This window comes from Sesamum indicum, linkage group LG3 (genome assembly GCF_026168435.1).
Source record: "Sesamum indicum cultivar Baizhima isolate 11 linkage group LG3, ASM2616843v1, whole genome shotgun sequence".
Taxonomy (NCBI): Eukaryota; Viridiplantae; Streptophyta; class Magnoliopsida; order Lamiales; family Pedaliaceae; genus Sesamum; species Sesamum indicum.
This window is the reverse complement of record NC_142659.1, coordinates 19,619,599-19,643,340: the sequence shown is the minus strand read 5'-3', so window position 1 is coordinate 19,643,340 and position 23,742 is coordinate 19,619,599. Positions and strand designations below refer to the sequence as shown.

At 32.1% G+C, this 23,742-nt stretch overlaps 3 protein-coding genes across 5 annotated transcripts; 2 read left to right on the top strand and 1 right to left on the bottom strand.

The window, feature by feature from the left end:
- The first annotated feature begins 5,809 nt into the window (after positions 1-5,809).
- LOC105158139 (agamous-like MADS-box protein AGL11) lies at positions 5,810-9,055 on the top strand. Of its 2 annotated transcripts, none has more exons than XM_011074779.3 (8): positions 5,810-6,091; positions 6,406-6,484; positions 7,138-7,199; positions 7,306-7,405; positions 7,525-7,566; positions 7,677-7,718; positions 8,144-8,262; positions 8,912-9,055. In XM_011074779.3, the coding sequence occupies exons 1-7, from the start codon at positions 5,910-5,912 to the stop codon at positions 8,219-8,221; spliced, it is 585 nt and encodes a 194-aa protein (XP_011073081.1). In that variant the 5' UTR covers positions 5,810-5,909; the 3' UTR covers positions 8,222-8,262; positions 8,912-9,055. The 2 variants fall into 2 exon arrangements, with proteins under 2 accessions (XP_011073081.1, XP_011073080.1); XM_011074778.3 differs by having other exon boundaries at positions 8,138-8,262.
- A 1,582-nt stretch (positions 9,056-10,637) lies between these two features.
- LOC105158138 (gamma carbonic anhydrase like 1) lies at positions 10,638-15,761 on the top strand. The gene is made up of 2 exons (XM_011074777.2): positions 10,638-11,102; positions 15,217-15,761. The coding sequence occupies exons 1-2, from the start codon at positions 10,718-10,720 to the stop codon at positions 15,591-15,593; spliced, it is 762 nt and encodes a 253-aa protein (XP_011073079.1). The 5' UTR covers positions 10,638-10,717; the 3' UTR covers positions 15,594-15,761.
- Positions 15,762-17,771: 2,010 nt separating this feature from the next.
- On the bottom strand, positions 17,772-23,171 carry LOC105158137 (F-box/LRR protein). 2 transcript variants are annotated; one of them, XM_011074776.3, is made up of 10 exons: positions 22,827-23,171; positions 22,011-22,118; positions 21,826-21,918; positions 21,473-21,613; positions 21,104-21,205; positions 20,665-20,704; positions 20,308-20,457; positions 19,971-20,146; positions 19,283-19,401; positions 17,772-18,552 (listed from the first exon to the last, which is right to left on the bottom strand). In XM_011074776.3, exons 1-10 carry the CDS (start codon positions 23,076-23,078, stop codon positions 18,096-18,098), a joined length of 1,638 nt encoding a protein of 545 aa, XP_011073078.1. In that variant the 5' UTR covers positions 23,079-23,171; the 3' UTR covers positions 17,772-18,095. The 2 variants fall into 2 exon arrangements, with proteins under 2 accessions (XP_011073078.1, XP_088735362.1); XM_088879236.1 differs by having other exon boundaries at positions 18,412-18,552; positions 19,283-19,417.
- Between the last annotated feature and the right edge of the window lie 571 nt (positions 23,172-23,742).

Below are 23,742 nucleotides of genomic sequence, written 5' to 3'. Positions count from 1 at the left end.
TATTTAAAAAATAGAAAAAAATTGGATGGATAAAATAAATAGTTTAGAGAGAATATTAGTTCATAGAAATATTTTAGAAAATAATAAAATATATATAATTATAATTTATAATTTAAAATAATATTTTGATTAGTTCAACAAAAAAAACTGGATGGAAACCTAACAGAATGGGCTCGTTCGTTAGACGGACATCAAAATTAGGAGGATATTTATAAATATGCCAAACTTTAGGGAAGGGGGTCGTAATTTTCCTAAAATTTATCTACAAAAAATCAAAGGAGCTAAAAACAATCCACAAATCAAAATATGTTTTTAGCTTTTGTTCCCAAAATAATTTTGTTTTCCCGAAATTTAGAAAATAAAAATAATAAATCATGTTGCTTGAGGCATTCCAAGGATTAAATCCAACTCAAATAATGCTAAGGGATCAAGCCGAAATTACTCGACCAGCAAGTCTAAATCTTATTGGCTCATTTATTATCAGCAAATTGAAGGACCACGAGCCCAACCAACCAGTCCCATCTTCGTCACCCTAATGACGGGACGTAGCCTAATCCAGACCTAATTCAATAAACCTAGGGCCATCTACCTTATTCGACATCTGAATTAGGATTACATGTAACCAATCTCATGATTTTAAGTTATTCTATTGCTTATCTAGCAAGATCTCTTCCTCCTGACGCGAGGCCTAGATGACATGGCCAACAAAAAGATAAATATTGTTCCCATAAAATAGGCATTCTAAGGATCTCGGAGATATATCAACCTCCACTAACCAACCCTTCAATCTCTTATAATCTATTCCTATGAATAGAGCGTTAACCCCTATTTTGCAGGTTAATCCTTATATAATCTTATAATTTTAAATAAGTTCTTTGATCATTGTAGTGCTATCGGATTCTAGTACGCATAAATCCCAAACTCCTCAAAACATCTATTCAAATACAAAAATTAATTAACACCTCTCCTAAGCGATTTCAGACACTTCTTAACCAATGAAATTGATTTTTTATATTTCTGTATAATATACACACCACATATATACAAATTTTAAACTAAATAAATTATATAATATTATTTCTATACACATAATATATATGGGATAATTATACTCCCCTCCCCTAAGATTTGGTGTAATTATATATAGACCCCAAGTCGTTTGGAATTATATTTAACACTTTTGGGTTTGCTTCCATCTAACAAATAAGTTCACCCGTTCGTCAAAATTCATCGAATTTGTTGATATTAATAAAAAAAATTATATTCACCCTCTATTGTCAAATAAATTTTCATGATCAAATTGTTCTCATATATCTTCACGCGTTAATATATGTGAGGTGGTAAATTTTCACTATTATAAGGGTGTTTTATTCCAAAAAAACAAATTATTTGACTTGCAACAAATCAGCAATAAGTCAATTGAGAGTAAATATCAATTTTTTTTGTTAATATTAACAAATTCAATTAGTTTTGACCAATAAAAAATTTATTTGTTAGATAAAAATAAATTTCGAGAATACTAAAATATAATTTTTCAAACCACAAAAAATTTACGTGTAATTACAGCTAACTTCTTAATAAAATAAAAAATACGTTAAAATATAGAATAAAAAATCTAATCCGGTCCTCGATATGAGTCATAAAAGGTTGTAAGCACTCACTGCAACTTCCCGTCCATTCAAATGCCCATGATTTCAAGATATCTATCTCCTCTTTTCCCCTCAGTACCCGCTGTCTCCGATCCCTCCCGTCAAATCAATCAGTCAACCTTAGGAAACACGTGTCGACATCTCATGACGCGATCAAATCTTTTGCATGCACTACGTGTCGTTTTATAGTTGCTAGTTACTGCAAGTCCATGATCCCGTGTAATTCGGGGTAAATCAAGTGCGTTATCCATGCTTTCATCACCAGAATGCGTAATGATCATATTTAACCTCTGTGATCAAAGGGGACCTGTGAATTTGGTGCAATGCACCCTCTACATTGTAAGTGAAACCATGATCATAATTTTTCCCAAATAAAGCCATGTCAAGAGAGTTTACATGTGAAAACTTTATCTTATCTAGTAATTACATGTTCACAAACTGTTTTTTCCTTCATCTGTTATCATTACCCTAAGGGGTTAAATGTAATTTAACCTCATTCATATGTGAAATATAATTGCAAAAAAATTAGAAAATTGTTCCGGCGAATTTGCTTTATTTTTTAAAATATAAAGGATAATTTTTTAAAAAAAAATTATAAGGAGTTTTTTGCTCGTTTTAATATCACGGGGTAGATTATTTTTTTATTTTTTTAAAGTTATATTTGGATGGAATAATTTAGATACAATGAAGTTGCGTTCGAATTGAATGATTTGAAATCGTGGATTGCAAATTTTTAATTGAAAGGATTTTCAAAATTCTTTAATTCTAATTTTGAATTATATTTTGTTGAATATTATTAGATTTCAAATTATTTTCAAATTGAGTCATTTGAAATTCTTTTCTCAAATTTGAATCCATGTACGCAAAATAAATTTGGAGGACGGATTTCAAATAACTTCATTTTAAACGAATTTTAGATATATTATCATGTGACAAAATACAGTTCAAAATGGAAATTCAAGAATTGATTTTTTTTTTTCCAGTATTAACTTATCTGAACAAGTTTAGTAGATTTGCGAGAAATCCTTAATTTCAAATCTATCGATCTGAATACAACATAGGAGAAAGTTTTAAGGATAACGGGAGCAATTGTTTGGAATATATGAGTAGAATTACTCCCAATATGATAAATAACTACAACTTAAAAATTATGACAAATCAATACTATTTCCTATGATCACACAAAGTTTATGCGAAAACGTAATGATTTTAACTATGGTCAAAACATTCGTCATGGTTATTAGCTATGAGTAATGTTTTGGCATAGCCTACAGAAACAACAACAAGTAGTTGTTGCAAACTCGTAATTAATTACTTTTTGCCATGATTTTTTACTTTTAATTATGATAATTAATTATGATAAAAATTATTCTAGCGACAATAAAAAAAATGGATCATTCTCTATATTATAAATGTTATAATTAAATTATGATACATCAATATCACCAACCACGAGTAAACAAATTAATTCAGAAAGTTTAATTTTTTACTATGATCAATTAATATTTGAGATTATCTAATACTTTTAATCAAAAACAAAATTGTACTTTTTATAGTTTATGCTCAAATATGAATATATTTTTAGACTAAATAATGATTTAATTTCAAAAATAGTAAAATAGATCCTAGAAATTATATAAAATAAAAATAATTATAATTTTGGAACTATTTATTACATATATTAAAATAAAAAATTTCTAACATTTTTATGGCCAACGTTGGTCAAAATATCTTTTTCCTTTAAAAACAAAAAAAGAGTATTTTGTTGGTACCATTAAACAAGATCTTTGAAGTTCAATATTAGTTAAAGTTACGTGAAACAATAGGAGTTAACGGCCACGTTCGAGACACATGGCCTCTGCTGTTAACTTGAAACAAAAAAGACGTATTTTTGTGTTTTATGATACCAAAAGTGACAATCGCCACAATTGTGGTACAAAAAATAAAAACGATATTTTTTAACGAGATCAATTTTTTTTTTTTTAACCTTATTGTATTGAATATTCTACGAATTGATTTTAAAATGAATTTTGACATCTTATAAGTTTTAAAAGTATCTTATAAGATGTACGTGTATACAAATTAATTTTTATAAATTTTTCCAAACACCCCTTTAATTTACAAGTTCCCATCTATTATCTGAACCCAAATAATTAAGACCAGCACTGTCTGTACATTCGATGTGCGTGCTTAATTGTTAGAGTTAAAATTATAAATGCTTATTAAAATTTGTTATGAAATAATTTTTTTAATTATCTAAATGTCTATTGATTTATGATAAATAAAACAAAAATAATTAAAAATAAAAAATAAATAAGAGATGAAAAAAATACCTTGAATAAGAAAAGTATAAAATGCAACAAAACGAAAAAATACAATTTTAGTCCTGTAACTTAGAGGTGACATTTTTGATCCTGCACGAATTGGTTTTTCACAATTTAGTACTATAACTTTTAAATTTTGATAATTTTAGTAATTTTTCGGTCAGTTGACTGAATAATTGAATGTGCATATGATCCAATTAAATTATAATTTTACTCTTGCAATTTGGGAGTTGGCATTTTTGGCCTAAAAGAATTAATCTACAGAACTATATAAAATTATAATTTAATTGCGTTACGTGCAAGTTGCATGCAATCTTCCATCCATTAAAATTACAAAAATTTTAAAATTAAACGACTAAATTACTAAATGAAATTCATGAGCAGGATTAAGAATACCACTTTTAAATTAAATTACGTAATTAGAATTACAATTTTTCCCGACAAGATTTAAAATTAAAAATCCAAACTGCTGTAATCATGACTAGGGTCATCACTGTCGGTGACGAGAAATAGTGTTGATTGATATTCCTTTTGTCTTCAAATTTAAACCTACCATTTTAATCAACTAAACATATGCACTTCAATGACTATCAACTCTTTTCATATGTCCTCATCATCATTTTGTTTTTATTTTTGACACTCACTTAGATTAATTAAATCTGCCTGACCTCAAGGGTTTAATCAATAATGTCTTAACTTAATATTTTAGACTGAATTTTTATAAATAAAGATTCGAATTGTCGGAAAAAGGCTGTTAAGGGTAATTTTTATAATTTTAAAAAAATATGAATGAGTTGTGTAAAAAAATAACAGATAAAGGGTGTAAATATAATTATCACTTTAAAATATAACACACTACATGAAGAGAGACGATCAGTGACAAAATATGGGGAAAAAAAAGCAAAAAATTTGATAATGTCGCTAGTTATATATATCTAATGAAATAAAAATTAGTTCATCAAAATAATGAATTTTATAAATCTAACAATAGCAATTATTTTGTAAAAGTTAAGAATTATTTTGTGCATAAAATTGTCACTAACTAAGATAATTAATGACGCATATATAGTGATGACATAGGAATTACAAATAAGTATTATTAGTGCATTGGTGTTGTCATTCAGTCGTCGTTGTAGACGTGTGATTATTTTGTTATTAATAATTATATTTTGATAAGATCAAATTAATTATCACTTGATGTATATTTTTTAATGATAAATTTAAATTTATTACTTAATATTTTATTTTGTAAACTCTAAAAATATTTTATAAAATATATAGGCTTCTTTAAATCTTTGTCCCCTTTTACCATACAAACGGTAAGCCTTTTCTTTTTCTCCTTTCATAGAGAGTAAATGATAGTTTTTACTGAAAAGCAATTGTAAAAATATTTGGAGTAAAGGAGGAAAAATTGCATTTGGATCCCCTAAGTTAGCCCTTTTAAAATTTTGATTCCGTTATTAATCTTGAACTCACGACACACATCTCATAACTCCAGAAATAATCGACACGTTTTCGTCCCAAGTCTTAATTCAATGAGCATGTCCATGACACGAAGTCCGTTAAGTCTACTGGGAAATTAAGACTGTTCCCAACCAATTTGGGAAAATTTCAACTCGAATCCAACTCGCTCAACATTAACTAATTATATGACAAGTGCAATACACTTGACGGAGGATTGGTGTACAGTTCAAAAAAGTTGAGCAATACAGTTTCTATGCGATTGATTAGTTTAATTTAGTCAAATCTGATTCGAAAAAAAAAAATTCCATCAACCTGATCAATCCAGGGTGGGGTGGGGTGGGGGGTGGGGGGGTTGTTTTATATATAGGTAGCCTCATGAGGAATCATTCCAACATGCTCTAATTTCTCCAGTCTTGAAGAATCAGTTCACATCGAACATATATACTAATTTTTAGTGTGAAAGTAGTTATTAATGGGAAGAGGAAAAGTAGAGCTGAAGAGAATAGAGAACGCGACAAACAGACAGGTGACTTTTTCCAAGAGAAGAAACGGATTGCTGAAGAAAGCTTTTGAGCTGTCTGTGCTCTGTGATGCTGAGGTTGCTCTCCTCATTTTCTCTCCTTCTGGAAAAGCATTCCAATTTTCCAGCCATGAGTAAGTTCTAAATTTATTTCATTTCTCCTCTAATTAATTCTTTTTTTTTTTCCGAAAATTGGCGTTATTTTTGTACGTCCGATCAGTACAAGAAAATAAGGTTTCAGAGAGGTCGATGACATTTTATCGTATTTAGACACCAAAACTAATTACATATACGCGCGCGTCTATATACAACGAATGAAATGATGATCGACCAATCCATCGTATTTTCTTTCCGTATTTTTAAAAATATCATTTATTTATTTAATCTTGTATATATGTGGATTATTATGATAGTAAAATAACAACACAATGTTCATTTATGAATGAAGCATGCAGAGGTCTATTGCAAGATACAAAAGTGAAGTTGGAATGACGAAATCAAATGATCAAGGCATCACAACCATGGAGGTATTTATTTTATTTACATATATTCACTTTCATCTTTTTGGATCATTATACAGATATATATATATATATATAATGAGAAAAAAATACAAGCAATTCTCTTGAGATATCGTAAATGAGCAAATTATTCCCTTATGAAAAAATAAATAACGATTTACCTTTCTATATTTTTTAAAATACAATAATTTACCCTCCTATGATTTTTAGAATGAAGCAATGTACTCCCTATATAAGGAGGTAAATTGCTTCATTCTAAAAAGTACAGTGGGGTAAATTACTATATTTTTTTCATAGAGAGATAATGTGCTAATTTTCAATATCACACATGGATAAATTGCTATTCACCCTGTATATATAACTAGCTCTGGCATGTAAATAAATTTTCTTATATATCTACAAGAAACCAATTTTTTGGATTAATAATAAAAAAAATACTATATATAGTGAAGTTTGGAATTATATACATTATGGAATTGAGAGAAATATTGCACGTAGCACCTATTTTCTTTGTAATAATATAAATATATTATTTTTATTATTATAAATATTAATAATAAATAATAAAAATAAGCATATGTGAGATACTATTTTTTTTTTTTCTGAATAATAAAAAAAATATAAATAAATATTGTACGTACGTGGTGAATGTTGTGCAGGTCTGGAGAAATGAAATTGAAGACATGAAGAGAACAGTTGATGATTTGGAAGCAAGGGATAAGTGTGTAGCCACCCATCAATTTTTAATTAATTATACCTTAATCACTAATTATTAATTTTCACTAATTAAATCACAATTACAATTATTGTGTGTTTTTTTTTTTAAGGTATTTGTCAGGAGAAAATCTGTCGGGATTAGGGATGAAAGAATTGAAACAATTAGAACGCCAGTTGAGAATTGGGGTCGAACGGATTCGCTCCAAGAAGGTAAATATATATAATGGAAAAATAAATAAATAAATTTAAAAAATTCAAGAACTAATTACACACATATTTATTTATTATTTTCTTAATTAACTGATTAATTATTTGTTTTTATTCCACAGAGACGTATGATAATGGATCACATTAACTATCTCAAGAGAAGGGTAACTGGAAATTTCATTTACAATTTGAGGTTTTTAATTTACTAATATTCACAAAATAAATAAATAATTGATATATTTATATGTCCCTTTTGTGTTTGCTAATTATTCAGCATAAGGACCTTCAAGAAGAGAACAACAATCTCCAAAAGAAAGTGAGCATTTTGATTTGCATTTTTCATTTCGTAATCTAAGTTTTATGCACGTTTCGTCCCATTGCTAACAGGGTTCTCGAAAAGATTCTCATTACTTTAAAAAATTCTCATTTTCAGTTAATCTATCAATTTTCATCAAGAAATTGACGTAAAAAATTACGTGCGAGTCACGTGGCCGTTCGACAGGCAGCACCTGATTTTTTCCGTTAATTTACTGATGAAAGTCGACATATGATTGAAAATTAAGACTTCTTTTGCAAGTTATGAGACGACTATTATCGAAAACTCAGTAAGAGATGAGATTGAAAATATACTAAAATTTAGTTACAAAATGAAAATTGCAATTTTTCTAACTTTCATTTAATTTGTAAGGGTGTTCATTTGATTCAATTTGATTTCCTTTCTCTTGAATGTTTGAGGTCAAGTTACATGAACTTGGAGAAGCCAATGTCACAAGCGCCATCATCTCAGAATCAAATGCAGCCACCCTATTTCATATGTGAATAATTGTAGTACCATTTCTTGGAAAAAGAAGCCCAAAGAGGTAAGTAAAACTTAATTTTATTTCAAATGAGTAGGCCAAGACATTGAATATTTACTAGAAAAAAAATTATTATTGATTATAATATTAATAATTATAGCTAAAAATTGTGCTAATAACTATTATTAATTATACTGAATAAAAGTTATGTAAAAAACTAGCTTTTCTATCATGAAAAAATCACTCGCCACAATTAAGAATCATGGTAAAAATATTTAAATCATGACAAATATTTCAGCCACCCTCCCAAAATACAGAGTCAATAGCCGTTGCATAACTATAGTCAATAATTAAAAGTTATAATTCTTTTATAGAGATCGATTTGATTAAAACCTACTTCCAAGTATAAGGATTAAGTGCGTTTCATCCCCTATAAATGCATTAACATATATACGACTTCAATGAACAAGACAAAAAAAAAAAAAAAAGAAAAGAAAAGACGACACGACTAAGAGACAATTCAATAGTTCGAGCTTCAAAATCTTTTTTTAGAAGTTTTAGGTTCAAATTTTGAGTCGGTGTGTGAATGCAAGAGTCACTTCTTTTTTTAATTTAAATTTAATATGGTTTCTTACTTATTTATTTTTTAAGAAGATTTTTTATTTATCAATATTTTTACAGGGGTTTTTAACATTCTTTGTTTTTCATGCAGGACTGAATAAAAAGTTCATGGGGGAATGTGAAGTCATAAGTGTTGGTTGAAAGTGTATTTATGTTGAATGTGTTTGTAACATTAGACTTGGCTTGTTAAAATTGAAGACTTGGAATTTGGAGAATTGATATTCACTTTGCACCATATGAGATCACATATTAAATTTGTATATTTATATGTACAAAGTGCCTATAATATTCCAGGATAAGTGCTAGATGCAATTGGTAGACATAATGAATGCATATAATTAAATTAGTCGTCGTGGCACGTGGTACTTACTTGTATATAATAAATAATTTTTTTATTTTTAAATATAAAATATTATAAATAAGAATAAAATATGTAAAACAATACATGTTACATTTGGAAAATAAAGAAAGAACAAAGAAAATTATAACTAAAAAATAATTTTTAATTTGGGCTGAGAAATTACAGTTTTACCCCAATCTACGTTCACCGAAATACGTGCTTTCACGCAATGGGATATTCTCGTTTTAGTCTTTGAAAAGTGAAAGAAAAGGGTAAAGTGCTACAAAAATTAAAGGTTGGGCGAAAGGGCAAATAGGCCCCAATTGGATCTAATTTTAAACTCAAGCGCAACCCATGTTGGTTGAGGCCTAGACCAGACGCCAATGTGTGTGTGTGTCTTTTTTTCTTTAAGCAAATTGAAGTTTTCTTTTAAATAATTACTTAAATTTATGGTTATATATGACATAAGTAAATAATAAATTCAATCACACAAAAGCTTATAATTAAAAAAATAAATGTGAAGACTATATAATAAATTTAAATAATATTTTAACTAATAACCATAAAATAATAACCTAAGATGATAATAAATTAAAAAAATGACTTTAAATAAATTTTTGAAAAAAAATTAAATAAAGAGCACTAATGAATTAAGGTACTAAAACGTAGAAGTAGAAACAAAGATAATTTTTTTTTGAAATTTCAAAAATTTAAAAAATTATTGGAATAGTCAATTTAAAAGAATAAAATAAAAATGCCATGTCACATATCATTACAAAAAAATATGATTCTCAATTCAAGGTGCACGATGGTCCTAGGTCTCTGAGTGGGTCCCAATTGGGTCCATTGTTATACTCAAACTCAGCCCATAGACCGGTACGATTCAGGTCTAAACCAAGCCCATATTAAGCCTGCATCAGTCCAAAATGTGTTTGTTTTATTTTTTATTTTTATGATATTAACTTCTTCTTATAAATAATTATTTAAATTTATAATTATTAAAAAAATAAATAAATAATAAATTAAATAACATAAATTTTATATATAAAAATAATAATTACAAATATTTTAATGAACTTAAATAATAATTTGATTAACAAGCTTACAATAATAAATTTAGATGATAATAAACTTAAAAATAACTTAAAATAAATTTTGAAAAAAAATAAAGATTATTAATGACATAAAGTATTTAAAATTTAGAAGTAGAAAAATAAAAATAAAAGTTTTTAGAGTTTCAAAAATATAAATAAACTATTAGAATAGACAACTTAGAAGAATAAAATAAAAATTATAGAATATGCATTATTGGAAAAAATGGCTCAACAGACCCGATCTAGGCCCGTTTTGAAATCACGTCGTCTTGGGTCACTAGACTGGGCTAGCCTCAGATATTGATTGTCAGAACCGATCCAGAATCAGCCCGATTCTAAATAGGCTTCAGCCCAACCAATCTATTCTTTTAATTCTGGCTTCAGCTCGGCACAGCGCATCTTGATTCTCAACCTATTCTCTGTCTCTGCAATCAAGAATCAAGCAGAAAGAAGAAAGGTAAAGATGGCAACACTAGCTCGTATAGGCAGAAGATTGCCCCGAGCCCTCTCAATCACTCTCCCGGGTCGGGCTTTCTCTGCACAGGCAGCCCAATCGGCAGAAAACCCGACCCCTCCAGCGCCAGTCATAAGGGAGTCGCCGGATCGAGTGAAATGGGACTATAGGGGCCAGAGAAAGATCATACCTTTGGGCCAGTGGGCTCCCAAGATCGCCGTCGATGCTTATGTGGCGCCTAATGTCGTTTTGGCCGGCCAGGTGGTGGTATATGACGGCGCTTCCGTGTGGAATGGCGCCGTTCTGCGTGGTGACCTTAACAAGATTACAGTTGGGTTTTGTTCGAATGTACAGGAACGGTGTGTTATCCACGCCGCTTGGTCTTCTCCTACAGGTCAGATTTTTGATTCCGTCTGTTATACACTGCGCATTGGTGGTTGTACCTTTGGTTTTACATTTTTGGTACTACTAAAGTTATGAGTGATTTTCGTTCTCTTTATTGGAGATTTAATTGCTTGTTTAGATTTTTGCTCTTGTAGTTTAGATAGATGGAGTACTGGGATTGCAGTTTCCAATATTCTTGATGCACAATCTCTAGCACCAAGACTTCATTTTCTCCCGGGAAAAAAAAAAAAAAACTTTCTTTAATTTGCTTGTTTGCTTCAAATATATTGTGGAAGCTATATGGAATTTATCTTTATGGATCCTGGTAGAAGAAGTTTTAAGATCTTATGGATGATTGCTGCATCTTTTGATCGTATCCTATGCTAAAGATGTTTCAACCCGACTTCTTCCATTGATTCCCTATAGTGGTTTAGTACTTTTTCCTGAGAGAAGTTTGAGGAGGCAGGAGATTAATTTGTGTTTCACCCATGGGAAGATGCAGAGGTTACATTACGAGGTTTATATTTTTCTGGATGATCGAAACCTTGTCATGGTTAGGGAAATATGAGCAAGTGGGTTTTACTTAGAATCATCTTATGCTTTTTAGGTGGCTTTCTTTTTTCCTTTCCTTTTCCTGTTGTGGAATGGGAAGGCATTGTAAGAAGAAAGAAAAAATAGTCAAATCATGCTTATTCACTGTCTGAGAGAGGTATATTGTAGCTTGATACTTGATTATAACTATAGAATGTATTTTGCTTATGGTTTTGGGTAAGTATTGGTTCAGGGTCTCACAACTGTATTTGGCATTTCTGAAATCAATTCAAGTTTGTAGATGTTTCCTACTTCAAACCCTGATCTTGTACTGGCATATACTGATATTACCCAACTTTAATTGGAGGGAACATCTGAAGAATGTTCCTCGTGGTGAGCTTTTTCCCCTTTTCTTTCTGATGTCTTTTAGGACAAAATGAGGCTGGATTTTTGGCTGAAGTTCCTTTGAGTTTGTTTCGGACTTGAAATGGTTCTATTGGTGAGATATGTAATTCTTGAAGTGTCCAACTACAGAGTCAATCCTTCTGCAAGAAGCCTCAGATTTCCTGATATGACTAGGATATTTGGTCTCAGTGTCAGAAACATATGTGTCATAACTACTATGTTAGGTGCTTCTTGAATCTTGATAAGAAGAGATTGATATTTAAGAATCTTGTAACTACTTAACAAAGAATGTGAACCAAACAAATCTTTGTCTTGGCATTGACTCTTTCATTAGCTTAAGGTAATATTTGCCTTTTCAATTGTAACATGTGTAAGGGACTGGACAAGTACTACTAGTTGTTGATGAGGGTTTCACACCATTGGAGGTTGAGATAATATATCTTGAGCAACATCACGAAGTTACCAATCAAACTTTATGTTGATGAGAAAGAGTATCCAGATAGACGACGTGTTGAAGAATATCTTGAATGATGAATCAAAATTGTACTTCATTGTGAATCCTCAAAACCTATTTCTTGTTCCAAATCCCTTTTCTAATTGGGTTTGTTAATCGCAGTGAACTAATGAATATACTTCTGATGGTCTTTAAGTTTGTTTATGCGGGTCGCACACCTTGCTTTGTGATTGAATAACTAGCTACTTATGACGACAACAAAATAGGATAATATCTTCAGCTGCTTCTTATGTTAATGATGGGACTGTAGTTTATTCATTCCCATGGTTTTTGGAAATGAAATGTGACTGTAAGGATTGGTCATATCCAATTTTCAGCTTTAATATGCTTTAACAGACCTTATAGAGATATATATGATAACTCCAGCAAAAGTGCCACTTTGAGGTTTTTGCTCATAGTTCTTGTATTCGTCTAACTACATAAGGAGTAGAATTTATGATGGTTTCGATTTTCTTAAAAGATTAGGCTACAAGAACAGCTTCTTAGGTCTAGTAGTTTGACTCTCAAATACACTAGATGATCTGGCCTTGATTACTTGCAGCATTATGTCATAGGATGACAGGGATAAGATTTACGTTTGAAGGATAACACGATTCTCAGTAGGTTCCACTGTGTGATATGGATTGACCCAACTAGTGCAGATAATGCTAATTTGAGTTTGAGTTTAACAATTTGTTTGTAAGCTTGAAAGCAGATGGAACTTTATCTTGAGCTTCAAATTTCCTTTCGTTTTCGCCTTGGCAGCATGATTTGGAGCCTGTAGAGAACTAGGGGTGAGAAAGAAGTATCTTATGTTTTCTTCTCTTTTTAATCTTTCTCTCCAATTGTAGGCTGTTTCCTTTACTACGAATATGAGTAGGCATTACTTTTCATATGACAAGCAGATGAGGGCAACATGTTTCGGTTGCTTGGGGCATAGCATAAACCTAAAACCAGTTGTATGCTTCATGTGTTGATATGTATATGTTAGAATATTAAGGGGGGAAGCATAGACTTAAACAAGAAAAGATCTACACTTATAGAATTTGTAAGATACTAATAGTGTCATTGCTTTTAGCATTCTAATAGAATAGTTATGGTCTGGACTTTTGTCTCAACTTTAAATAAAATTTATGATTTTTGTTTTAAAAAAGCCTATCCATGGGAAATTAGTTGAATTAAAAGAAAAAATGGGCATTACAATGAGAAGCAAATATGTTTTTCCCTAGCAAACCCCTGAAAAAAAAAAAAAAGAAAGATTAATGTTGAGGACAAAAGAAAAAAGTAGAAGAAAGATGAAAACAAAGACTATATTAGGAAAAAGGTATTTCAAAGGATAAGAAATGACCAGGAGATCAAAGTGCAGATAAACTTGAGGAGGATTTTCTCCTTTTAGTTTGGACTTAGATAAATTAGTGTACTAAATGGACCATTTAACTTTAAATTTGTGATGCACCCAACAAGGATGGCGCGGTAGGTGATAGTCTAAAACGAGAATCTAACTTTCATTTCAGGCCTTGTGATGCTTGCAAAGTAAGCATGCTCGTACAAGTTGGCATACACTCCAGAGTACCCAAAAGCACTTCCCGTTGAGATAATTTTATCAGCTATGCCTTGAGAGGTTCCAAGAAAAAGCCTTTTAATACCCTGTTCTGAATTTAAGTTAAGAAACTCATCCATTAGCAGTGAATTTTAACTGTGGTAGAAACAGAAGTCAGAAACATGGTCAAAGCCAAAAATCTATCCAGTGAAAAGGTTCAAGCTTAGTAATTTATGGGCCTGAAATTTTCATGTCATGAACAGAGAGCACAGAATAGGAGCTCCTCACATACTTCAAGGGGCATTGATTCCTGCAGGCCCTTCGTTTTGGTCGTGCTCAAGGAAGAAAAGTCAATTTTCAGAGCACTGATTTGTAAATTGATATGCAGACAATATTATGTGATGAAGAACCAGTTGATATGCACTCATAACTTAGTAAACTAACAGGAAGTTTATTCATACTTGTGCAAGTCGGATCCTGGGCAGTATTTTAAGAGGTGTTTCTGTGCATGGCTGAGGTAGGGAGGTTAAAAGATGCCTTGAGGTGTTGCAACTAAATGCTGTTATTACTTGGAAAAATTAATATTTTGACATGTTATCAATTAGAAAATGAGGTAGACCGTATTTTTGGTAATACTACCAATTTCTACTTTTCCAAAAAGGCTGCTCTAAGTCCATATGGTAGTTTTAAGCCTAGTCTGGCACAGAGTAATAGCTGCTTTCTGGTAGACTTTTCATTCCCCAAGGGCTCTCTAACATTAGCCAGACGTCCTTCCAATCAGGATCCTCCTAGAGCGCAAGCTCAGCTGTTCTCAACCATCACATACAGTCATCCTTTACCTTGAATCACCTGTCAAGAATTGGCAAAACTTTACATTCAGGTGCTAGTAAAACCTATTGTTTTTTATCCTAATAATAAACTTTCAAACTAATTGCTTTTATTAATGACTTTTCCCCGTTGAACTAGAAATTAATTATATACACCAAACAGGTCTCTCGATATGCTGCTTTTACTTTGGAATGTACACTATGTAATATTGAACTTGTGACAGTTTATTGTGTTTATGTTTAATTTGATTCATTTATTTGCAAGCGTTTAAGAGACATGGGCAGTGTGTGCTCCTGCTAAAATATATATAGATCGGAAATATGACAGGGCTGCCAGCAGAAACATCAATCGAAAGGTTTGTCACTGTTGGTGCATACAGTCTCTTAAGATCCTGCACAATTGAGCCCGAATGTATCATTGGGCAGCACTCTATCCTTATGGAGGGTTCTTTGGTCGAGACACATTCTATCCTTGAAGCTGGCTCTGTGGTTCCTCCAGGAAGGAGAATACCAAGCGGTGAGCTTTGGGCCGGAAATCCAGCAAAGTTTGTGAGGAAACTGACTCATGAGGAGACACTTGAGATCCCTAAACTTGCAGTTGCAATAAATGATCTGAGCAAAAACTACTTCTCAGAGTTTTTACCTTATTCGACTGTGTATTTGGAAGTAGAGAAGATGAAATCGTCCCTTGGGATTTCCATCTGAAGCTTTTGTAATGTTAATTTTTTCCATGTACTGCTGTTTCGTTTCGTGAAACAAAATAAGCAACGTTAGGACTGATGCAAGCCCTTCGACTCCCTGTTTTGGTTATAATCTGATTGTGACGAAGCTAAATCAGACATGAATTTGCCGTGTGAGTTCTTTATCCTTTCATTCTTGGCTTTAAATGTGTTAACATCCTACTGTTTCTTAGTGTTTTTGAGCTGCAATGTATCTATGTTAGGTGGTTCTGTAGGTTTTCTGAATGTACGAACCAATAAAAAAGGAGTAAATTAAAGAAAATGTTGGGCAGTGTGGCTATTGAATCTGAAAATGAATATGAAGAATACTAAAGAAATTTAGGACATGATCTTGAAAATAAAAGAATGCAATTGGGTTGGAAGCTGCAGATGCAGTTGTATGTTTATATTATTTGAAATAAAATCAAAGTAAATAGTTTAAATTGTCTTTATTTTGTTTGTTAGTTATATTATTTTTAATTGTAAATAAAAAATTTTAAAAGGTGAGTGATGATCACAATATTGCTTTTCAAAGTCTACCTAAGTCATTATCAAGCACATTGATTAACGACCAGCAACTATAGTTGGAGACAATTGGAGGAGCAAAGAAGGGTTGAGTTTAGGATATAGGCAAGAGGCAACGGCATGCACTTGTTTTATCACGACTAACAAAATCACTCTCAACCCAGTGTTGGAACACAATGGATCAAAGTTGATACACAAAATTGCTTCGAAAAAATAAGACCATGCGTCGGAAAATAAGACAATGAAACGAGAAATGAAGGGAGCAAGTAAAAAAATAGAAAAGCAATTATTTTTGTTGCAAATGTGGTTGTAAAAAAAAAAAAAAAGATTTTGCAAAGAATTGTTGCTAAAAAAATACATTGCAATTTTGAAATGGCTTCTGTTGCAAATGTCGTTGTAAACAAAAATGGTTTTGCAACGTATTATTATAAACTTTTTCATTGCAAAATTTATAACGAAATGTCATTGCAAAAAATTCCATTGCACTATTGCGACAACTTCCATTGCAAATGTCGTTGTAAAAAAGAATTATTTTGCAACAGGTTGTATAACATTGCAATGACTTTTTGTTGCAAACAAAAAATGATTTTGCAATGAAATTGCTATACACTTTGCCACAAATATACCATAGCAAAAGTCGTTGTAAAATATGAAAAGTCAAATCTTTTAGCAATTCATTTTGCAATAGAAATTTATCACGGACAAAAACTCGTGGAAAAATTTTGCAATGGTAAAAAAATTCGTGCTATGACAATAGTAATACCTATAGCGACAAATAATATTCCGTTGCAAAAGACTGTGGCAAATCTATTTCATGATGAATTTTTTATGAAACTCATAAAAATCCGTTGCTATGAACCTATATATTTGTACTGTTGTTTCATTTCCCTTTAGTACAAATTACAGTTTTGGGATATTTAAAGGGTAAAATACACTTTACAATTTAATGTTACATGACAAATAGTTCAAGGGGGCCAAGTGTATTTTACCCTATTTAATACTTCACCATAACAATATTTGGTGTACCAAAATTTCAATTTAATTAAATGATCTCAACCTGTAAACATTTTATAAATTTCAATAATAATTTAACCAAAACCTGATATTATCATTTAGTTCGTCGCAGTAGGCATTCTACCTATTTCTAATTTTTAATAACTAAAATTCCATTCTTGTGCATAAAATAGATGGTTTAAATACAATTTATTCTCTTGTATTATTGAAAAGGTATAAAAACGTCCTTGTGAAGAAATAAAGTACAAAAAAACTTCCTTATAATTTAAAAAATAATGCAATTTACCATTCTTGGAACATCATAATTCCCCTTTTCTCCCACTGAACCAAACGAAACCTTAAAGCTGTATTCTGCATTTGCATAGTTAAATATGAAATTTTGAATCCAAACATCACAATCACTTCTTCAAAAATTCATTATTTTAAAATCAATTATCAATTATGTAAATGATTATCTATAATCAATTATGTAACCACATTGGCAAAATGGCCTTAAGGTTAGTGTAGTACTTGCAATTTCCAACAAACATATCAAGATGTGTAGTAAAATATCCAGATGAAGAAACCATTGCAAAGTATGGCTCATCATTGGACTCTCCCAATTCTAGTGATAAGAGCAAAGAGATGAGAATAAGTGCACTTCCTCCATGTATATCAACCATAGTTACAGACGGAAGAAATAGCACATTCATAACAGGCGTCTCTGTTAACATCCTCCCGGAAATGGCGAAAACACGATTTTGGCCTAAAACTCCGGGATTTCTACTTTAAGAAACAGTCGATCTTTGCACATAAGTTCACAAGATCATACTAACACTCCATATGGTCTATCTACTTCTAAAAGCATTTACGAATTACACAGGAGCTCTATTTCAGGAGCACGAGAGAGAAACAGCACCGAACCTGACCAAAAGCCTTTAATCTGCAATGAAGCCTTCCCCACAAAACTTTATTGTTCTAGTGGTGGTGGGCAGTATGACATAACTAGGTAAACAGCGCTGTAAACATGCTGACTGCATTTGACGGAGCCGCCTTCTTCAATGCCTTGGTCATACAAGCTCAATTTCCCACGTCCGATTTCCCCAGCACAATAAGTTCCCCCAAAAGTAACCCCAGGAAAGTTCTTCAGAAATGGGGAACTATCAATACCGGGGTGTCCAAAGAAAGAGTCGCCACGACCACAGCAGGAAAAGATAATGCCTCCGAAGACTTGTCTTTTGTCACAATGGGTAACACTGGGACTTGCATGATTGTTCATGGAGTCACAATCTAATTTCAGATCCTTAAGCATATCGAAAACTCTATTGCAAGAAGACAGAGCAGCTCTGGAGTCTGAGATGTAAAAGCGAAAGGGGTCTCGAGTTTTGATGCCAACAGAATTGACAAATAGGTATTCTTCATCTCCCCTGAAGTACAAAAGAAGTTACACAATGGGTCGATACAATTGCAAAGGAAGAGGTAGAAGCCAAGAGAAGTAAAGATTTTAACCTGAAAAATAAAATGTTATTGAGCATTCATCGTGTTCAAGCAACTCAAATAATGCACTTCGTCACAAAGGTAACGTGTCTGTTTGTGAAGTTAGCTTGATAACTTTGTTATAAGACCTCTTTGCTTTCCAATGATTCATGTTTCTTTACTAAAGAAAGTAAATTTGAGAACCACAATGTAGGTTAAAAATGGATGGACAAAGTTTTCTAATAGCTGAAATGGTTAACCTCAAGTATTTTTGTTTAAATTTTCACCAGTAGTTTTACGAAGTTTTTGTACAAGCACATTGTGATAGCATATTCCAGTACAGAACTGTAGTTCGTAGAAAATTGTTGTGTACAGTCTTTATTAAACCATGATATGTCATGTGCCACATGATTTAGAATTGGCAAGAGGGAGACTCGATCTTCCTATCAGCTTATTTCTTGTCATACATTTTCAGCTTCACAATTTTTTCTCAACGAGGATTATTACAATTTCAGAAAATACTAAGTAGATCAAGATAGGTGAATTAGACCTTAGTATTCGAATAGCAATCGTTCAATCACAATTCACACATTACGTAACAGCATAATAGTACTTTGCTCCACAAGTAAATTGAATTTAGATCGAGAAAGAGAACTTGTAATAACAAGATTTGTATATTACCCCAGAACTTCATGAAACTCATGAAATTGCATCCATCTTGCTTTTTCCTTCACAAATGAGCACCGTCTTCTTTTTGTTACTCCAATGTAGAACGCAGGATACTGAATGCGATCGTCTAGCTGTCACAATGATCTCCTTCAGAAGAATAATTAAAAGAGTAGTAATGACAAATTTGGATGTCTAATTGCATTTCCTTTTACCTTTGGACATAAAGCAGTAATATATATAAGAGCAAGCCAGAAATTGATCCAGAAATACTAAGAATACTGTGACTTCTGAGTAGCAGTTCAGCCACAAAGGCAAGGAAGACCGCAGTCTTGACACTGTCTACTACCATTTAAATACCACCACGTGTGAATAGTAAAAGCAAAAGATCTCTTGATTCCTTTAGAGTGATTGTTGATTGCTGTTAATTAAATGCTTCAACAACGAACCATGCCAAAAATTGTCGAGTACTGACACAAAGTACAGAAGGGCCCACCTACTGTAGCTGAACCTACAATGCAAATCTATGACAACAACCTCACTAGGAGTGATGTACAATACAAAATAATCCAAGCTTCTAGTACAAATTTACCTACAATGCAGAACTATGAAAACCACCAAAATCTACCCTCCTCTTTTGTTCTCTAGCAGATGTAAGCTCGAATTAACAACATAATGGTATGTTAGGTTCAAACAGGGATACCTCTTCATAGATATCCTCTAAAATAGCTTGGCCATCAAGATGCTCACGAACTGTTTCTCTCGATGCAGTGAGCCAAGTTGAATTTTCATTTGATTTAACAGAAACTGCCTTATACATGTTACCAAGTGGTGATATGCCGGTTGATAACATGACATGAAATTTAATTTCCCCAATACCTGCAAGTAAATATACACCCAAAACAAGAGAGAGAAAACTATCAACTAAATAAAAAATAGAAGACAAGTTTTAGCAATCCTCTAATTGATACAATAGTTTTTGTTCATTTCAAGTCTGTCATGAGAGTTGCTCACAGGGCCAAAATGATGGATGAACTTACCAGGTTTGTTCCTATCCCTTGCAAATAATAGGGCAACTGCAGCACAAGTGGAACCTGGCTGCCACGTAATACTGTTTCCATTATAACTTTTATACAAGAATTGACTACCTCCATCACCCACAATGAAAGTGTCCTCAGAGAAGGCGCATTCTGAATAACACACGATAACAAAGAACTGTAAAATGCATTGGAATTTATGTATAAATTGTATATTCGAAGTTTCATTTGATTCTTAAAACTAAGTGCCATCAACATATAGCACTTCTCATCTTGTGGATAGAACTACAGATGTATGCCATTAAGCATTAAACACATTAATTTCATGTGCAAGCACAATGTCTAGATATAGTTACTCACCAATTGTTTGGAGAATCGGCTTGATGTCTGTTTCTCGGTCCTAGCACATCATGTATTCAAATATGAGAAACAATTGAAGAATGATATCTCTCAAAATACATAACATCTAAATATAGCATCTAAAACCCTCTTAAAAATTATCAAAACTTCCAGCTTTCAAAATATACTTAAAAATTCATAGCAAAGTGGAACGATAAAGAAACAGTCGGACAATCTTTTGATACCCAACATTTCCATATGCAGAGCTGACAGTTGAAGGGAGGAAATATTCAGAAACTAAAATGCCCAAGTAAAAGTTACCAACTAGTCTACACTCTAATAAGATAGAGGAGAAACACTAATCAATTTTTTTGGATAAAAAGTTTGAGAAGAAGAAAGAACATCCTTTAGAAGCATCATGCAAAAAAGGGCAAGAAATGAATAAGAAAATTTCACTCACAGCCAAAAGTATAATTCCGGCAGGAGATGTTGAATGAGAAACAGCTGATGCAGATTCTCTAATATCCATCACAAATTCATCAAGGAGAAGACTTCCAGGTCCCTGATTTTTGCATGCACCTCAAATTAGCTCCTTATACCACAAGTCAATGGTTCAAGTTTATACTACAAAACAATATTAAACTACAGATTGACCAACGCATAGAAAATTACTTCTTTTTTCTTTAAAAGTTCAAACAAAAGAAATCCATTGTAAAAGCTGATAGATAAAATTCAGGTTCCCCACCAACATTTTGTACAAGTATTGAAATCCATTAGACATGGCAAACTTAATAATGTTGTTTCTGAGAGCTACACAAATCCCATTTACCTTATCTCCGGAAAACAGAGGAATTATATGGGCCTTTAATCCAGGTAGAAACCCAACTGTCAATATAATTCCCCGGTTCACATTCTCCACCATTGATACAGCACCAAGATCTTCCTCTTCCATAGTTACTTCCCATTGTACCTACACCAATAAATCTGACACATCAGAGGAGTATTCTCAAAAAGGTAAGTGCCTTTGCCTCAACCTCCAATTAAATATTACGGAGACTAATTCAAGATCTCAATGATAGTATTTCAAAATTCAAGAGCAAGGAACAAGCACCACAAGAAAACCTACTTCTAAAGCTTCATGACTGAGTGAAATTGTAACAAGAATCAACATTTGGATATTACCTCTACAAACTGATCAGTTTTCACATCCCTACCAATGACTCCCTCAGACACATTGACAATTACAGGAATCCTGGAACCCAATTTCTTGTCAATCTGCAAAGTATCATCTTCTTAGCTATCTAATAAAAAGTAGGTACATACACCCCCACATTCCTATATACAAACAAGGAAGCAAGGAATCATACCAGTTGCAGAGCTGCTTGCAAGCTGAAGGATGGACCAATAGAGGCCAGCGCAAAATGAGGTCGAATGGGTTCGGATAAGACCTTTTCAAAAACCTCATTCACAGCATTCTATCACCACCACAGAAAAATATATTATTGTTGGAGAAGAGCCAAGAAAAAAAGACAAACATATCTTGAAAATGAATAAGAGAAAACAATGAGTTCTGTTTCATCCATGTACTTGCATCATGTGGCTGCACTTGAAATCTTATTTCCAACGAACCAGTTTTCATTCTCGTCTTATTTCTTATTGCTCTTAGATAGTTGTCTACAATCATACACATGAAATAACCAAGCCAAGATACAACTGCTTATCAGAACTTATTTGAAACAGGGCTCTTACGATTGGCATGAGTGATTTAGAAAAATAAAAAATTCTAAGGAACTGTAGGATGTGGATGTCAATCTGTAATTCAGCTATTAATTTAGTTTCAAATGATGATAAATCAACAGAAATAACACAAACCAGAAATATGCATACATATTATCATAACTTTCGAAATGCACATCAGTTGAAAACCTTAAAAATAAAAAATCTTAGCTAATGATTCATAAGAAATAAAATTCCCCAATCAAACTACAAGTCAGCAAACATGCATGCCAATGAATAGGAACCAAGAACCCTTCTCTACAGAACCCAAAAACGGGTAAAGGAACAAAATAAAATGTCCAAATACCCAATTTCAGTAAACCGTAGAGAATATAAGAATCATGAGCAATAAACAATCTTGACTTTCCCAGATTAACTAACTCCAAGAAAGAGGAAAACACAAAAACCTCAAGAGAAGGGTTAAACGAGACAGCAGAAGATAGCCTAGGAGAAGACAGGAGGCTACTGCACAGAGAATTCCAGGAGCGGCTAACACACGCTGCCGAAGCGAAGGATGAGGCCGGCAGCCGGCCGAGGATGTTTTGCATGAGATCATCTCCTAAATCATCGATTCCTGAGATATCTCCATGGGAGCCTCTCTGGGTTTCCTCCTTAGATTTCGCCATTCTTCTCAGTGATCGAATGGACTGTGCTTCCATGGCTTCCTGCTACATCAGAATAAAGGGCGGAAAATCTGCTACCGACTGATAAAAGACCGTATAAAAATACTTTCATTTATTTTTTATTCAAATCTCCTATACGCCTATTCAACTATGATTGTATTTATAAGATTGTAATTCTCAATATCTAATTTCTATTTAACTTGTATTTATAAAATATTTGTATCATTATAATTTAATTTTTTATGCTTCTATAATAAAAAAATATGTTACTTAATATTTTTTTTGTCACACACATGGTTACTAATTTTGTACGAGCATCGAGCATTTACAATCATTAATTATTATTGTTATAATAAAATCGTCGGATCGTTCTAACTGGTCTACTCAATTAGATCGTATTACAATCAACGGGTTAAAAGGTTGTTTGGTTTTGGATTGATTTAAAGAAAAAAATTGCATTTTGGAGATCAAGTTCAGTCGTATACAACAACAACAATAATATAGTAAAACTTTTATAAATTTGTGATGGACTTTGGTAATACACTTTAATGAAAATATCGTAGATAGTAATAGCAATTATTAGTAAATTCAGCTACCTCTATTAAGATTTATTATAATTAGAAATATCTTATTGTTGTTTGAGAAATACAAATACTATCTATAATTTATTGTCCGTCTAACATTAAGCTCATTTATTAGG

What these genes read in the sequence shown, in the direction of transcription:
- LOC105158139 (XM_011074778.3), top strand. Translation starts at nt 5,910, where the DNA reads ATGGGAAGAGGAAAAGTAGAGCTGAAGAGAATAGAGAACGCGACAAAC. An exon ending in AACGGATTCGCTCCAAGAAG is followed by an intron (nt 7,406 to 7,524) that starts GTAAATATATAT and finishes TTTATTCCACAG; the next exon opens with AGACGTATGATAATGGATCA. An exon ending in TTAACTATCTCAAGAGAAGG is followed by an intron (nt 7,567 to 7,676) that starts GTAACTGGAAAT and finishes CTAATTATTCAG; the next exon opens with CATAAGGACCTTCAAGAAGA.
- LOC105158138 (XM_011074777.2), top strand. Translation starts at nt 10,718, where the DNA reads ATGGCAACACTAGCTCGTATAGGCAGAAGATTGCCCCGAGCCCTCTCA. An exon ending in CGCTTGGTCTTCTCCTACAG is followed by an intron (nt 11,103 to 15,216) that starts GTCAGATTTTTG and finishes GAAATATGACAG; the next exon opens with GGCTGCCAGCAGAAACATCA.
- LOC105158137 (XM_011074776.3), bottom strand. Translation starts at nt 23,078, where the DNA reads ATGGAAGCACAGTCCATTCGATCACTGAGAAGAATGGCGAAATCTAAG. An exon ending in CTCTGTTTTCCGGAGATAAG is followed by an intron (nt 21,206 to 21,472) that starts GTAAATGGGATT and finishes TGCAAAAATCAG; the next exon opens with GGACCTGGAAGTCTTCTCCT. An exon ending in GAGTTTCATGAAGTTCTGGG is followed by an intron (nt 18,553 to 19,282) that starts GTAATATACAAA and finishes TTTGTACTTCAG; the next exon opens with GGGAGATGAAGAATACCTAT.